At 52.0% G+C, this 17,565-nt stretch overlaps 1 protein-coding gene across 9 annotated transcripts in view; it reads left to right on the top strand.

Moving 5' to 3' along the window:
- Positions 1-17,565, top strand: part of ZBTB46 (zinc finger and BTB domain containing 46) — a 64,953-nt gene that overhangs the window by 15,152 nt on the left and 32,236 nt on the right. For all 9 annotated transcript variants that reach the window (XR_015769053.1, XM_088026853.1, XM_088026854.1 and 6 more), the window contains exon 2: positions 9,357-10,325. Coding sequence is in view for 8 of the 9 variants with exons in the window: in XM_088026850.1 (XP_087882976.1) it covers positions 9,357-10,325 (969 nt within the window). In the remaining variant the exon portion in view is untranslated. The remainder of the gene's footprint in view (positions 1-9,356; positions 10,326-17,565) is intronic.

Genomic DNA, 17,565 nt, shown 5'->3' with positions numbered 1-17,565 from the left:
ATTTGCCTTTGTAGGTCAGACTTGTTAAATTAGCACGTTTGTACTGCCCAGTGCCTCATGCATAACCAGAATGAGCTAAAAGGAACTTAATTGCCCATTGAGACCAAGCGTGGTTTAAAGAAGCATCCAGAATGAGACTCACATCTAGCGGGACATGTCTGGGAGGGTGGGCATAAACACCTGACCTCTTCCCCTTTCTTTCCCCAACCCACAAAACAAAGGAATTCCCCCAGACCAGCTTCCCAGCAGCGGAAGTAGAGAAACTAGAAGTCAGAGAGGCCACATTAACTCAGCCCTCAGGTGGACACACGGGACTGGCCCCTATCTGAGGCCTCTCTCCAGACTCCTGACCTGCCTGGGCCTTTTCTCTCCTACCCCCGGGGCATTCTTCTATATGCCAGGACCTGATTTAGGACCTTTCCCCTTGAAGCACTGGGCGCTGGGTCCCAGCCACCCTGAGGCCTGGCAGAATCCTCGACCGGCCCGGCATTTGGCTCTCAGCTCGTTCTGGGCCTCTCGCTGGCCCTGCCAGGGCTCTCATGGGGACTCCCTAAGGGCGGTGCCCTCACCGCCTCTGTTTCGAAGTCTTGCATGCAACTTGGAACCGTCCTGAAACACAGAGGCTCGTTGTCTCTCAAGGTTGTATGGCCGACTGGGTTCTTCTTGTCCACGTGACATCAGATGGGCCTGCAGTCCCCCGGGAGCTGAGCTGGAATGGCGGGGCAGTGGCTCAGTGACCTGATGGGGTCAGGGCTCGTCTGGGATGCTGGGGTGGCCCTTCGCTCCACACCATCTTAGGTCAGCTCCTGCAGCTGAGTAGCTGGGCACAGACCTGTCCACCTACAGAGTTGGACGCTGCCGGTTCCTCGAGGCTCAGTCCCAGGCCAAGGTCAGTGAGGGAGGGGCTGCCCCAGGCCCTGAACTCTGGGGTGGTGGCTCATGGGGGGAGCCTCTTCAGAGGCCAGCGTTGCCCTTTAAATGTGTACTGCTCTGTATGCCCCCCCATGAATGGTTTGTACCCCCCTCTGGGGAGCTGCCCCTGCCCAGCCCCTCCCCGTGCCCCCACAGCACCTTTATGCTGACCTAGAATCCCTGCTGTGGTTCTGGCCTTCCGGGAGCGGGGTGCCCTGTGTGGGAGGTGGGGTGGTGTCCTCAGCCTTGGGTGGGCTCTGGGCCTTGGCATGCAAACACATTGGGTGATGCAGCCTGGAATTCTCCCCTGCTTAGAAATTTGCTCGGAGGGTCATCAGTGTAGGGTGGGGGGGGCTTCTAGCCCCATGGTGTTTGGACAGGGGGACACCTGGGCACCGGGCCCTGTGGCCAGGGTGGGGGTGCATCTGAGAGAGGAAGTGACGCTGAGGCAGGTAGGGAGGTAGGGGCCCTCCAGGCTCCCGGGAGGACAAGGAACTGAAAGAGGCACAGAGGAGGGGCCGGAAGTGGGGGCTGTGCCCACCGGGCCTCCAGACCTGAGGCCGAGCAGCAGGAGGGCGGCCAGGTTTGCATTTTTAGCTCATGCTGGTGGATTGTGGAGAATGTGAAGGCCTCCAGCACCACTCGCTGTCCGTTTGTTCTCAGCAGAGAGAATTCAGGGAATAGCACGCCCCGTCTCGCCTGCCATGGATGATAATCCGACGTATAGAGTCCGATCTGTAAAGCGATTTCCTATGGTGTGTATCCTACCCTTGAGTTTTTCAGAACACACTAAACCATCGAAACAGCCCAGAGTGTGGAAATAACGTCTGTATGGGGAGCTCGGAGCTGAATGTCAGGGCAGCTGATCTCTGCCCACGGACGCACAGGGCTGGGCAGAGGGCACCCTCCCCCCGGGGGTGAGCAGCTCTTCTCCTACCTGCCCGATTACCGTTGGCCTTGGTGGTGGTCCTTGGCAGATGTGCATGGTGTGTGAATGTGCTGGCCTGCCTAACGAAGAGAAGAACCGCGGACCGAAAGTCTCCACACGGAGATCTCTTCTGTCCCAGCTCTGGGGGCCTGCGTCCTCGTTGGAGGTGTCTGTCCCTCGTCTCTGTTGTGTACGGACCCCACCAGTCCCGTCGGACTAGGACCCACCTAGGGACCTCATCTGAACCAAGTACACCTGCAACGACCCTGTCCCTGAGGGAGGCCATGTGCTGGGGAAGTGGGGGTTAGAAAGTCAGCAAATGAATTTTGGGGGACAAAAGCCCCCACACAACAAATGGTGATAAATAAGCACAGGTTTGTAGTTGGGCAAGGATATTTTCACAAAGACAAGTGTCTAATCGCCTTTGTTGAGGCATAATTTACATACAACCAACTGCTGTCATTGAAAGAAGAGTGTCTCTCCGGGGTCTGCACACACAGCCCTGCCCCTGGATTAGTTCGCACTTTCTGGAATTCCGTTAGAAGACGGCTCACTCCCTCGTGCTGCCTGTGTGTGGCGTGTCTCACTCCGCACTATCACTCTGAGATTCGTGCGTGTCTGAGAAAGGGACATTGGGCACTGGGCTGGGGGCATGTGGACGCCTTCCTGCCGAGCGTGTCCCTGGTTGGGATACACCCCACTTCCCCGTTTACCTGCAGATGCACATGTGGGGTGTTTCCGGGTTTTGACGGTTACATTGCCGTGAGTAGAGTCTGCGTGCGAGCCCTCATGTGGGGCTGTGCTCCCACATCTCCTCATAGCCTGAGTTGGGGTCGTTGGGTTATCTGGTGTTTGTTCAGCTTTTGAGGACGTGGCAAGGGTCGTCCAGAGCGGCTGCACTGAGTGCGAGGGTTCCAGCTGCTCTCCAGCCTCGCGGACGTGGATGTGGATGTGGCTGGTCACCCTGCCACCACGGCTGTCCTGAGGGCGCACGGGCCACGGGTGCTGGTTGTCGTCGGCATTTCCCCGAGGGCTGAGGAAGGTGATCACCTTCCTCTACTTGGTGGTTCAGAAATCTTTTGTGTGATGTGTCTGTTCAAATTATTGTCCATTTAAAAAATCTCACCAAAATAACTACAAAGAGCAGTTTTTGGTGTAGTGAAGTTGGCTCAGGCATCTGTGGGGCCACTTTCTCTCCTCCACGGAGTTTGTGGGGGCCACGTAGGCTCAGAATGGTTTGGTTCTAGCAACTTTAAAGCAATATTTGTGTGTTAGATGACATTTTAAGGAGAAACTTAAATAAGTTTAAGTTGAGTTTTACAGACATGCACAAGTTACAGGTTAGAAGTAAGAAGGTGAGGTGACATCTGGCGTAACCTAGGCTTGTGTGTGTGTGTGTGAGAAGGGTGCTCATGCCTTACGAGTTGTCCCAAATTAGATGTGGGCTTTTCTTGAGTGGGACTCAGGGACCGGCCCTGGGGGAGGATCCCGCTGCCTAGGGGGGCTGACCAGATGCTTGTGTGCTGGTAACAGGGACACAGGGTCTAAGTTACACCCGCTGTTTTGCATTTTTATGGGAACCAGTGGTCTTCCTGGTGGAGCTCCTTACAGATGAGAGGAAGAAAGGACCCCAGGCTGGTCCCTGAACTTGGAACGCACAATGCAGCGAGTGACGTGCATTCACAGCCTTCAGATTCCATGGTTCTCATGCAGTTTGAGATGTGGTGTTGCTTGAGAGTTTGGACTCTCCCCGTGAAGCACTAGCAGTCGCGTGACAGGCAGAATGAGTAATAAATGTACATCTTCAACAGGACAACCTCTGCTGCTAATTTGTAAACAGGGCTTTCTGGTTGACCGCCTTTCCTTCAGATACTGGTAGGAGAAGGTTTTGAAACGTACTCTGTAACTCCCCAGACCAGAGATTGAGGTGCCCTGTACTGAGCAGGTTAGGGACTGGTTGGGGAGCTGCCCGGCCCTCAGCATCCTGGACACCTGAATGATGGAGCCGGCAGAGAGGAGACTGGCAGGAGCCAGTTCTGGTGCTCAGGTCGGAGCCGCCTGAGCCTCATCCGTGCCCCTGGGTCGCCATGCCGGGCAGAGTTCACTGGAGCTGGTACAGGACAGCAGAATGGGCTTGGTGCCACATGCACGCTTGATTCCGAAGCTGGCTCCTCCATGGGCCAGGAACTTGGTGTCTTTGAGCTTTGGTTCTCTTGGCTTGCAGTTTGGGGATGCTCTCCATCTTCCCTGGAGGCTGTGGGATTGGAAACGGCACCCGCGTGTCACACATGTTGCCTCCCAGAGGACACCCCTTCGGTAGGAGTCTTGGTGACTTGCATTGCCCATGGTGTCCCTGGTTGTCTGTGGTAAGGGCTCCCGAGTCTGCATCAACCCCCCAGTGCTGGTCAGGTGATGTGACCTCTGAAGTCTGGTCTGGAACGTGGATCCAAGTTGGTTTGGTACCAAAGTGGTTCTGTTTTATAAGTGATGCTGTCTAATACGGTATCTCTCGATCAGCAAGCTGTAAGTGGGGAACCTAGAGGAGAAGTAAGAACGCAAGTTTGGGGAAAACAGCAGGGAGAGGATGCAACTTTGCAGGAGTTTCTGTAGCACTTTTGTGCAGCCTCAGGTGCCAGGGTCGTGACAGATCGCCCCGCTTGCCCTCTGGGCAACAGGCAACAGCCCTTAGACCCTGACCTTACGATGCTTGGCATCTGTGTTTCCTCATGGGCCATAGGCTCCTCTTTGAGAGGGCCCCTTACACACGGAGGGTGCTGCACACGGGCCCTTGAATTTGTGAGTGTACCCTGTGCTCCATGTAGCAGCACAGAAAATTCAGAGATGACAGATTACCTGTCCACAGGTGCCTGTCTGCAGCCAGGTATGTCTCCATGACGTGGGCTATGCCACCACGGCAGGTGCTCTGCTCACCTTGCCCTCAGAGAGGAACCATGGTGAGCATGCTTCCATCTCAAGGCTGTACCTCACCTGCCAGGCCGTTATACGACACGACACCTGTGGTCAGGTGGATGGGACTCCCAGGAGCCCCTTACTGGTGCTGAGAGATTATCAACTTTGTAACGGAAATTCAGCTATTCTCCTAAAGCTTCTTTGGGCTTGGATAGATTCCATGTACCCTTAATATTTTCGTTAACAGACTCCTATTTTAGACTCCATTTCTTTTTAATGCACAAATAACTTTATCTATTGATGGACACAGGCTGCTTCCATAGTTTGACTATTGTAAATAATGCTACTATAAACATAGGGGTGCATGTATCCTTTCAAATTACTGTTTTTGTATTCTTTGGATAAATACCCAGTAGTGGAATTACTGGATCATACAGTATTTCTATTTTTAATCTTTTGACGACCCTCCATACTGTTTTCCAGAATAGCTGAACCAGTTTGCATTCCCAACAGTGCACGAGAGTTCCTTTCTCTGCATCCTTGACAACACCTTTTGTTTCTTGTGTTGTTGACTTTAGCCATTCTGACAGGTGTGAAGTGGTATCTCATCGTGGTTTTTATTTGCATTTCCCTGAGGATGAGTGATGTGGAGCATCTTCTCATGTATCTGTTGGCCATTTGGATGTCTTCTTTGGAGACACAGATTCCTCCAAGACATTCCATGCTCATGGAAGATGTCTTCTTTGTCTATTCATGTCTTCTGCCCATTTTTAAATTGGATTATTTGGTTTTGGGGTGTTGAGTTGTATAAGTTCTTTATGTAATTTAGATACTAATCTTTTATAGGATATGTCATTTGCAAATATCTTCTCCCATTCAGTAGGTTGTCTTTTAGTTTGTCGGTTGTTTACAATGCTGTGCAGAAGCTTTTTATCTTGATATAGCCCAATAGTTTAGTTTGCTTTTGTTTCCCTTGCCTCAAGGGACCTATCTAGAAAAATGTTGCTATGACTGATGTCAGAGACATTACTGCCTGTGCTCTCTTCTAGGATCTTTATGCTTTTAGGTCTCACATTTAGGTCCCTAGTCCATTTTGAGTTTATTTATATGTGTGGTGTAAGAAAGTGGTCCAGTTTCATTCTTCTGCATGTGGCTGTCCAGCTTTCCCAACACCATTGGTTGAAGAGAATGTCTTTCTCCCATTGCATATTCTTGTTCCTTTGTTGAAGATTAATTGACCATATAATTGTGGGTTTATTTCTGGGTGCTCTATTCTGTTCCATTGATCTATGTGTCTATTTTTGTGCCAGTACCATACTGTCTTGATGACTACAGCTCTGTAATATAACTTGAAGTCTGGAATTGTGATGCCTCAAGCTTTGCTTTTCTTTTTCAAGACTGCTTTGGCTATTTGAGGCATTTGTGGTTCCAAATTTTTAAGTTTGTTTCTTCTAGATCTGTGAAAAATGCTGTTGGTATTATGATAGGGTTGCATTAAAACTGTGGATTGCTTTGGGTAGAATAGACATTTTAATAATATTTGTTCCTCCAAGCCATGAGCATGGAATGTCTTTCCATTTCTTTGTGTCCTCTTAAAATTTTTTTTTTTTAGATTTTATTTATTTATTTGAGAGAGAGAGAGAGAGAGATCCAGAGCATGAGCAGGGGGAGGAGGCAGAGGGAGAGGGAGAAGCAGGCTCCCTGCTGAGCAGGGAGCCCGATATGGGGACTCGATCCCAGGAACCCAAGATCATGACCTGAGCCGAATGCAGACTGAGCCACCCAGGCACCCCCTGTTCAGTTTCTTTCATCAGTGTTTTATAGTTTTCAGAGTATAAGTCTTTCACTTCCTTGGTTAACTATTCATAGGCATTTTATTATTTTTGGCGGCAATTGTAAAGAGAATTGTTTTCTTAATTTCTTTTTCTGCTGTTTCATTATTGGTGTATACAAATGCAACAGATTTCTCGTATTGATTTTGTATCCTACGAACTTACTGCATTCATTTATGAGTTCTGGTAGTTTTTTGGTGGAGTCTTTAGGGTTTTCTATATATATAGCATCATGTCATCTGCAAATAGTGAAAATTTTACTTCTTCCTTATCAATTTGGATACTTTTTATCCCTTTTTCTTGTCTGACTGCTGTGGCTAGGACTTCTAGTACTATGTTGGATAACAGTGATGAGAGTGGACATCCCTGCCGCGTTCCTGACCTTAGGGGGAAAGCTCTCAATTTCCCCCCCATTGAGTATGATGTTCGCTGTGGGTTTTTCACAGAAGGTCTTTATTATGTTGACATATGTTTCCTCTAAACCTACTTGTCTTTTTTTTTTTTTTAAGATTTTATTTATTTGACAGAGAGAGACACAGTGAGAGAGGGAACACAAGCAGAGGAGTGGGAGAGGGAGAAGCAGGCTTCCTGCCGAGCAGGGAGCCCGATGGGGGCTCGATCCCAGGACCCCGGGATCATGACCTGAGCCGAAGGCAGATGCTTAACGACTGAGCCACCCAGGTGCCCTAAACCTACTTGTTGAGAGTTTTTATCATGAGTAGTTGTTATACTTTGTCAAATGCTTCTTCTGTATCTCTTGAAATAATCATATGGTTCTTATCCTTTCTCTTATTGATATGATGTATCATGTTGATTGATTTGTGAATATTGAAGCACCCTGTAACCCAGAAATAAATCCCACTTGATCGTGGTGAATGATTTTTTTAAAATGTATTGTTGGATTTGGTTTGCTGGTATTAGTGGGGGGTGTAGTTTCATCTCTGTTCATCAGGGTTATTGGGCCTGTAGTTCTCCTTTTGTAGTGTCTTTACCTGGTTTTGGTATTGGGGTAATGCTGGCCTCATAGAATGAGTTTAGAAGTTTTCCTTCCTCTTTTACTTCACAGGGCATTTTTAAGATGATTTCAGGTGGTGTTTGGAAACTTATTGTAATGACCAGAGGAAGGTGTGTGTGTTGTGACAGCTCTGAGTCAATAAAGAAGTGTGTGAGGTTGGGGCGCCTGGGTGGCTCAGTTGTTAAGCATTTGCCTTCAGCTCAGGTCATGATCCTGGGATCCAGCCCCGAATCGGGGCTCCATGCTTGGCGGGAAGCCTGCTTCTCCCTTTGCCCCTCCCCCTGCTTGTGTTCCTGCTCTCGCTGTCTCTCTCTCTGTCAAATGAGTGAATAAAATCTTTAGGAAAAAAAAAAGTGTGTGAGGTGGACCCAGCCGAGTCCTGGGGAGCCACCCCTTACAGGAAAGAGGCAGATGCCCCCACATTTGAACAGCATAGTTCTCTCCCATTAAACACATATTGGCATTTTTGGTGAGGGCTCCTGCTTGATTAACCAGCTGGAAAATGGTGTACTTAAGCGGGAAGATCAGCCTCTAACAACCTTGTCTTTCTCAGGGAGTGTTATGGGGCGACTGTGTCCTCCATGCCCAGTGCCTTGGACTGTGATCTAATTTGGATGTGATTAGTTACGATGAGGTTGTTCTGGAGTAGGGTGTCCAATATGACCTGTGTCCTTATAAGAAGGGGACACTGGGACCCAGGCTCACAGGGAGAAGGTGTGGGAACATGGAGACCGGGTGGTGATGCTTCTGCGTCCACGGATGGCCAGGGACTGCCAGCCACCCCCAGAAGACAGGACAGACCTGGACAGGGCCTTCCGTGGAGCCCTGGAGGGAGCCCGTCTGGGCCTTTGGTCTCCGGGCTGTGTGGGAATCCAGTTCTCTGTTTGGCCGCCCAGTCTGGGGCACTGTGTTCTAGAAGCCCCCAGAAGCTAACAGTAGCAGCAGAGAGAACATGGCAGACAGATTAGGAAATGGTATCAGGAGAGTGCCTCGCAGGAGGGCACCAGACCAGAGTGCTTCCCAAGCTGGAACCTCTGGTGCCTCTGGGCGCTACGGCCCTGGAGGCCTCCTCCCTTGAGCTGGTTTGAGCTGGGGTTTCGGAAGGTTGTAGGGCTGAGGCTGTAATGTCTGCTTCCAGGCCTTTCTGCCCTGTGGGTTTTGTTTGTGTAGGAAGCCCTCGTTTTGTTTTGTTTTTATTTTTTAAAAAGATTTATTTATTTTAGAGAGAGAGCCAGCAGGGAGGCGGCGGGAAGGGGGCGCCCCCCGAGGGAGCGAAGCCAACTCCCCGCTGTGCACAGAGCCCGACGGGGGGTGCCATCCCCGGACCCTGAGATCATGACCTGAGCTGAAACCGAGTTGGACGCTTCACCGACTGAGCCACCCAGGCGCCCGTTTTATTTGTAAAGATGTGTCCTCGAGGGTGCGGGTTGAGGCTCCCTTGGGTTATTTCACCTAGATTGTACATTTGGGTAAGAAAGTCACTTCAGCAACTAATGGGCGTTTGCCTTCTGTGCTGAGAGGCGGCCGCCGTGTGTAGTGTTCTGTTCAGAAGCCGGTTACGGCGGCGGTCAGCCTTGAACCCATGAACTCACTGCAGATGCTGCTCAGATCCACCCGCCTGGTGGCTGCCCGGTGGCCAGAGGCACAGGCTCTGGCCCTGCATGGCGGCCGGGCTCTCGAGGAGGGTGCGCTCCGCTGAACCTCCACGGGCGTGTCTGTGTCGATCACGTGGCTAACTCGCGTGTTCTTGCCCCTGCAGAGTCTGTAGAACAGCAACACCAAGACTTCCCAATGAACAACCGGAAGGAAGACATGGAAATCGCGTCCCACTACCGGCACTTGCTCCGTGAGCTCAATGAGCAGAGGCAGCACGGCGTTCTCTGTGATGTCTGTGTCGTGGTTGAGGGCAAGGTCTTCAAGGCGCACAAGAACGTCCTGCTTGGCAGCAGCCGCTACTTTAAGACGCTTTACTGCCAGGTGCAGAAGGCGTCTGACCAGGCCACGGTCACACACCTGGACATCGTCACGGCCCAGGGCTTCAAGGCCATCATTGACTTCATGTACTCTGCACATCTGGCCCTCACCAGCAGGAATGTCATTGAGGTGATGTCCGCGGCCAGCTTCCTGCAGATGACGGACATCGTGCAGGCCTGTCACGACTTCATCAAGGCCGCGCTGGACATCAGCATCAAGCCAGATGCCTCGGATGAGCTTTCGGAGTTTGAGATTAGTGCCCCACCCGGCAGCAGCACGGACGCGCTGATCTCAGCTGTGATGGCCGGAAGGAGCATCTCCCCGTGGTTGGCTCGGCGCACGAGTCCTGCTAATTCTTCCGGAGACTCGGCCATCACCAGCTGCCACGAGGGAGGAAGCAGCTACGGGAAGGAGGACCAGGAGCCCAAGGCCGACGGTCCCGATGACATTTCCTCGCAGTCGCTGTGGCCTGGGGATGTGGGCTACGGGTCTCTGCGGGTCAAGGAAGAGCAGATCTCGCCGTCTCATTATGGAGGGAGTGAGCTGCCTTCCGCCAGGGATGGTGTGATACAGAACTCTTTCTCAGAGCAGGCTGGAGGCGATGGCTGGCAGCCCACAGGTCGAAGGAAGAATCGGAAGAACAAAGAGACAGTCCGGCATATCACACAGCAGGTGGGGGACGATAGCCGGGCCGGCTCCCCGGTGGCCTCCTTCCTTCCGACGTCTGGGTGGCCGTTCAGCAGCCGAGACTCAAGTAAGCCTTTTGTTTTTTACGGGCAGGGGCTGAGACCCTGTTGGGCCATCGCGGCCCCAAAGCGCTGCACGTCGGTGGCCCTGTGGCCGTTAGTTATGTGGGTGAAGCAGCGTATTCCAGGCCCACGCCGGTGCCTTCCCGTGGGCCGTCTTGGTCGCGGTAGGTTGGTCCAAGCCCAGGGAGTAGGACTTTGGGGGCCCCAGCAGTACGATGCCCGTGTCACCGGCACACAGGGGCCGCCTGGGGTAAGGCTTCTTTAAAGCTGAGGGGTCAGCAGCTGGAAAAGTGGGGTCAGTTTGAAGGGTCTGCTTTCCTTTTTACAGGGGAGCCTTTCGTAAACACTGGTGAGGGTATCTTCGTTTTAAATGATTGAAACGTTGAAATGTTGAAAGGAAAGGTGCCTCAGGTGAGGTGACACGAAGGTGGGACGTCTCAGACACTCACCGTCCCGCGGCCTCAGTCCTGGGTTTTCTCTCCAGGAGACGTGAGTTTTGGTCATTGTTGTGGATGTTGAGCAGACTGTCACATGCCTGTGTGTTGTCCCTGGCCCAGAGCTTATCTTGACCCAGGGGGAGCCGAAGGCCTCTGGCGGTAAAGCACCCCTCGCAGTGAGGGATGTCCCCTTGTTTCCAACCAGTACGGCTCCGGTGGTTCAAGCAGACGTGTCATTTTCTTGCAGTTGCTGGGTGTTGCCGCACAGAGGGCCCCCCCCCCCCCCCCCCGTGACCACACGTCTGGCCCCGCGTTAGGGTCAGCGCGGCTCCATGCTTAGCTTTGCTGAATCTGGTCCTCATGGTCTGGATGACGGTTCTGTGTCTGTCTCCCAGACGAGTGGATAACAAACTAGACATTTACCGAAACACCGGTGCCCTTCCTGGTGCTGAGCATGTAATACTTACGGCTGTGCTAACCCTTCTCCGAGGCAGATGGGGGACCCGGCTCCCTCCAGCCCCAGTGCAGTGGGGTGGGGAGGGACGAGGAAAGGCATTTGGTGGAACAGAGTTGGTCCAGTGCAGGATGGAGGCATCTTATAAGTTCTTGTCCTGGGGAGGGCCCTCCAGGAAGGTCAGCAATCATCTGGAACATGGGAATGGGCTGAGGTGAACGCAGCAAACTGGGGTAATAGTCCTGAAAAATGTCACGGATGCTAAACATCTTGTGCTTGGGTGGGGGGGGGGGCGCCTGCCCACTTCCCTGCCCAGAGGCTTCCTGGGCCGGGAGAGTGGGGCCCCTGGATGAGCCCGGGCTCCTCTCTGCTGTTAATACACTAGCTTTTATTATCGTGGTAAGACGCATATGCCATAACCTTCGCTCTTTTAACCCTTTCTAAGTATATAATTTATTGGCATTAAATACATTCACATTGTTATGCAACCATCATTACTGTTTATCTTCATAAGGTTTCCATCATCCCAAACTGAAACTCTGTATCCATTAAGCAGTGCCTCCCTAAGATGCACTGTAGCCCTGTATTATTCCTTGTCGTTCTCTGTTCCCGTGTGTTCCCAGCCCCGAGCACATGGCAGACCCCTGTATGTTTAGTACAAGTTGGCTGAACCATGGTTTTTTAACCTTGGGCTGGATGACTCTGCCACGGGGACCGTCCTGGGCACTCTAGGATGGAGGCGGCATCCCTGACCTCCATCCACTAGATGCCAATAGCAACCCATCCCTGAGTTTGCTCACAACCAAAAGTGTGTCCAGGCATTGTAAATGTCTCTGACGGGCAGCACCCCACAGCTTTTGGAGTTTAACTGAGCTGAGAAGAAGGTGAAGTTTCCAAGCTGATAGAAAAGCCGCCTGCCTGTCTCCCTGTTAGCTGTTGGTAGGGAGAGGTGTACTCTGTATGCTCCAAACTTTGTAATCTGTCACCAACTCTGACTAAACTCTGAGAAGCAGCAGTCCCTGGCGAATGACTTAAGGACAGATGCTCTGTGCGGAACCTTCTGGGGTGGTCAGTGCCTCAGTCGTGTCCTGGGGCACCTGCTTGGGTGCCGTGAGCCGCCCAGCAGGCTGCGATGCTGGAGGCCTTACAGTTCGAGGGCCCATCTGCACAGTGAGGAATGTTTGCTCCTCAGGCCTGTGGGTTTGAGGTTTTAAATGCAGTTGTCAAGCAGAAGGTGTTTTTAGAATCCAACAAGTGATTTCGGCTGTGTACTTTTGTTAATGTCTTAAATCCCTTGGGTTACCAAGGCAACTGTGAACCGCTTCTGTTAGATTATTCTGAGTTGCAAAGACAAGGACATGAGGTTGTAGGCTCGCCTAGGATGGTTTCTGCCTGCTTTGGTGGTCATTATTCCTCCACTCTGGCCCTGGGGCTGGGTGTGGAAGTGTGAAATGTGATCCCAGTGGAGGTCAGTTTGTTTTCATTAAATATTTATTACCTCTTCGAGAAGAGTATTTTTAAATTGTCATCCTATTTGTAGGAGAAAGGGCTCTATTCCAAGAGAATGTGTCAGGTGGTTATTGCACATCATTTGGGGGCTTAGTACAGATGCTCGGATATCCAAGGCTGCATGCCCTGTCCCTTCTGTGTGTCTCCACCTTGACTTGTGGTGATTCGGAGCCTGTTAGCATTTAAGAGTGATTTTTTCCAAGCAAAAGGCCAAGAGTTTCCACGAAAGCATCTGTTGAAATTTACTTCTGAGTTACAGCAGTTTGCTTGTGTGACAGCTCGAGGGTGCAGGTAGGCTGCCATAAAGTTGTGGCCAGACCCGTGTTCCTTCTTGTCCTCTTTGGGGCCCTGGCTTCCCCCTTTGTGTGCGACCCCAAGATGGCCCCAGGCCCCCGAGGGGGTGGATCTGTAGCTGCTAGTTCAGAAGCCAGTATGGGAAGGGCCCAGGTGCTTGTCCCATACATGTTCCTAAAAGGTTTTGTGAAAAAGAGAGTTCTGTAGCCAGAATAAAATGTGTGGCTTTTATAAAGTAAAAGTTTATACCTATATATATGTATATATTTTTAAAGATTTTATTTATTTATTAGAGAATGAGAGAGAGACAGCGCGAGAGGGAAGAGGGTCAGAGGGAGAAGCTGACTCCCCGCCGAGCAGGGAGCCCGTTGTGGGACTCGATCCCGGGACTCCAGGATCATGACCTGAGCCGAAGGCAGTCGCTTAACCAACTGAGCCACCCAGGTGCCCTGTACCTCTATTTTTGTAAAGTTGGGTCTTGACGTACTGGGATTTTTAAGAACGTGTTGGAACCACAGGACGGCTTCAGGTGAAGGTGGTGTCTGTAGGCTCTCAGCCGGCTCCTCATGCCCTTGTGGCCTCTTGCCTGTGTGGGGAAAGGGGGGGGCAGATGTGCCATCTTGCAGGCTAGGGGAGTCCACGCTGCCCCTGCTGAGGTCAGACAGTCCTTGCTGGGGCTGAGTAGGGAGGAGACATCCCCGGCTGGACTGTCTTAGTCTGTCCTCAGGCACCGTCCTAAAACACAGGAGGGCACGGACAGATTCGTTTGAGAAGCGGTGAGGCTTGTGAGTTCGAGTTAAGCTACACGTCCGTCCATGATCTGAGTGGAGACGTAGGGACGAGCAGAGTGCCCAGCACCCAGGGCGTGATCCTCTGGGCACTTCTGCTAGAAGCCAGCTTTCCACTGCCAACACTTGCGCAGACTTGATCGCTTCTCTCTCTCTCTTTCTTAAAGATTTTATTTATTTATTTGACAGAGAGAGAGAGACAGAGAGAGAGGGAACACAAGCAGGGGGAGTGGGAGAGGGAGAAGAAGCAGGCTTCCCGTGGAGCAGGGAGCCCGATGCGGGGCTCAATCCCAGGACCCTGGGATCATGACCGGAGCCGAAGGCAGACGCTTAACGACTGAGCCACCCAGGCGCCCCATTGATCGCTTCTCTTAAAGAAAGTCGTCTTGCCTAGTCTGGTATTTGTGTTTGGGGGTAAAAGAGCCTGAATGAAAAGTGACACCACGGTTTTGTGGCGCTGGGACTGGACCTGCCTGCCGCACCCACACTGTTGGACCCTGTTCCTGACACTCGAGCTCCACCCCTTGTCAGGCCCTCTGCTCTTCTCCTTTCCTCAAAAAGTTCGAGCTCAGTTGTAGCACCCAGATGTTTTTCCTTCAGGTCTGAGAATTCTGTGGAATCCGTTCTGGTTGACCTTGTTGCTGTTGGTCAGATGGCAGCTAAGGGCCCGACACAGACAGCAATCCTGTTTGTTGGAATATTGGCTGAGCACGTGGGACGCAGGGGCTGTAATGGGCGCACCTGCCGCCTGGATGAGAGGTAGTGAGGTGTCCTTTGTCTGATCCAGAAGGGTGGGCAACACCGGTGACTCAGAACAGCAGAGCAGTAACAGAAATCAGATGCCTGCGTGGGAAGGGGCTCCACGGGTGGAGGCATGATGGGGGGGCATGCCCTGTGGCTCGTGGCTCATCCACGCCCCATGCTGTACTTCTGAATCATCGTCCTGGTTGCGGATCCTGGGACCTCGGCTTTGCTGAGCTCCTGCAGCTTCTTTTCCTACCCCAATGAAAGTGCTTCTTTTGCGTCTGGACTTTCTAGAACATTGAGTTCATGAAAGATGAGTCTTTGAAGGGTTCTCACGACATTCAGCTCAGCCCCCCATTCTTCCAGGTGCAGAGACTGAGGCTGGGTGCTACTGAGTGGCTTGTCCCCAGGGGTGCCCAGCGGGGCTGGGAGGGTGCCCCACCCGGAGGGAGCTCTGCAGAAGAGCTGGAGCTTGTTCTGGGTTGGTGCTTGACAAGGCAGGCCACGTTGTGAGGCTGTGTCAGGCTGGAGCAGGAGCAGGAGGTGTTTCTGGAAGCCCCTTGAGCCGAATAGCCCTCCAGGCTCTGGCGATGGTGAGCTCAGGATCCCCAAAGTTCATCTCAGTGGAATGTGCATGAGTTGGTATGATTGCCATCTTGCTAAGCAGCACTGGGATGTGTTTTTGCAGAGAGTGTGACCACATCCTTGTGCTCAAGGATCATGCAGAAAGGAGCCCTCTCCAGCTCCCGAGTACAGGGGGCTGCCCCCCAACAGCCTCACTGAGCTAACGTGCGTGTTCCGAAGCGAGCCTTCACTGCTTTGTGGTTGGTCCACAGATGGGCAACCATCTCTCTGGATCCCGTTTTGTTTTGGACTTGAGGGCTTGGTTTTCTTTAACCAAGTGCTTACTTGCTTTTGGTGTTTGTAGATCATGACGGTGATGCCCCCGGAGGGTCTTCTGACTTGGGGCTGCCTGTGTCTGTGGTGCCCCGGGGCGAGGCAGCATCTCCCTCCCAGTGAGGAGGAGGGACTTGGTTATGTTGAAAGCCTCAGGGTGAGACTATATATATGTGAAAGCACAGCTTGTAAAATTCCATTTAAATGGAGATTTAAGAGGAGTAGTGTTATTTTAAAGTGTTCATTTGAAAATTTTTATGCCACTGCTTTTTTCAAACTTTGAAAAAGGTGCAAACCCCTCACTGTTCAGCTGGCTGATGAGCAGCCCCTGAAGACCCACACGTCAGTCGCGGGGGCCGCCTCCCCCAGAGGGTCGCCGCCTGCCGTGGGCTTCTCTCAGGTACGGTGGGGTGGGATGAAGCTGCGGCTGCACCTTGCCACGCGTGGGGGTTCCGGTGTGTGCGTGCACACCGTGGACTCCTTGTCCCGACGTGGACGGCTCTGGGCTGTTGCTGGTTTTGGTCGTGAAGATCAGTGCTGCCTTTGGGTGCTTGTTCTGGTATATTCTGGAGGTGTTTCTAGGGGGTGCATCCATTCCCTCCAGCTGCTGTGAGAAATTACCACGAACCTAGCAGCTTAAAGTAGCACAACCGTATTATTTTACAGATGTCAGGAGTCTGAAGTGGGGTGGCAGTTCCTTCTGGAGCCTCCAGAGGAGAACGTTCCTTGGCTTTCTTCAGCTTCTAGAAGCACAGCCTTCCTTGGCTCCTGGCCCCGCGTCGCTCGGCCCTCCTGCCTCCCTCTTCCGCTTAGAAGGACCCCTGTGTTGACAGTAACCCACCCGGATAATCCAGGATAATCTTCCCACCTCAGGGTTCCTAACTCCATCACACCTGCGAAATCCCTTTCTGAGCCGAAATCAAGAGTCAGATGCTCTGGGGCGCCTGGGTGGCTCAGTCATTGAGCGTCTGCCTTCGGCTCAGGTCATGATCCCAGGGTCCTGGGGTCGAGTCCCGCATCGGGCTCCCTGCTCCGCGGGAAGCCTGCTTCTCCCTCTGCCGCTCCCCCTACTTGTGTCTCTCTCGCTCAAACAAATAAAATCTTAAAAAAAAAAAAAAAAGATGCTCAACCGGCTGAGCCACCCAGCGGCCCCAAGGAAGTTTTTTGGTGAAGATTGCCATCTTTCTTCCTATTTCTTGGAGTATACAGTAAACTGCACAAATTTCGAATTTGAATAATTTTTTGTTTCTCTCCCTAACATTTTATTGGGGAAATATTTACACTTAGAAGTTGAAAAAAAAAAAGAGCACTTCTGTTGCCTAGATTCTCCACTTAACATTTTGCTACGTTTGCTTTATTACATGCTTATCCATCTAATCATCGAAAACCCATTTCATTTTTCAGTGCATCTCAGAGCACCTGGCAGATGTCCCTATACTTCATCCCAACACCCTCCAACGAGCATTTCATCAGAGTTCAGCCTGTGTTTCCATTTTTAAGGTCACTTTGACGCCTGGCACGCACCATTCCCCGGTGTGCCTCTCGATGCATCTTGATCCGTGTGTGTCCCTACGTCCCACCCGAGGAGCAGAGCACCCCCTCCCCAGCAGCAGCGAACCCGACTCCTTCTGCCACAGCTCTTCTCTGCTGGCCTAGCGCTTCCTCTGGACGAAACCACATGGCGCGTGCCCGGCCACGGGGCGTGTGCGTGGCCGCGTCTCCCGTAGTCCACACCTGCTGGGCTCTGCCTAATGTCCCTGGGCCCGAATATGCTGCCGGGTGTTTATCCAGATTCTTGTCAACTGCCATGTGGGCAGGAGCCAATTTTTGCTATTATGAATAAGACTTCTGTGAGCATTTTTGGCAAGCCTATTTTGTGGATGTATGTTTTCATTTCTCTTGAGCAAATACCTAGGAATGCAGTGGCTGGGTCACAGGGAAGGGGTGACTTTAGTTTTATAAGGAACTGCCAGACGTTTTCCTGAGCGTCTGCACCCCCCTGCCATAGTGTGAGGAATTTTGGTTGCTCCCCATCCTCCACAGCTTTGCCTGTTGTCTTTTTAATCTGAACCAGCCTAGTGGGTGAGTTTGGTGAGCTTTGACAAATGCATACACCTCTATG

The sequence above is a fragment of the Eumetopias jubatus genome, unplaced genomic scaffold, assembly GCF_037043125.1.
Source record: "Eumetopias jubatus isolate StellerSeaLion01/CBP00866 unplaced genomic scaffold, mEumJub1_p1.0 scaffold_9, whole genome shotgun sequence".
NCBI classification, from domain to species: Eukaryota; Metazoa; Chordata; class Mammalia; order Carnivora; family Otariidae; genus Eumetopias; species Eumetopias jubatus.
The sequence above is the reverse complement of the archived record's forward strand: the minus strand, read 5'-3'. Positions and strand labels throughout refer to the sequence as shown.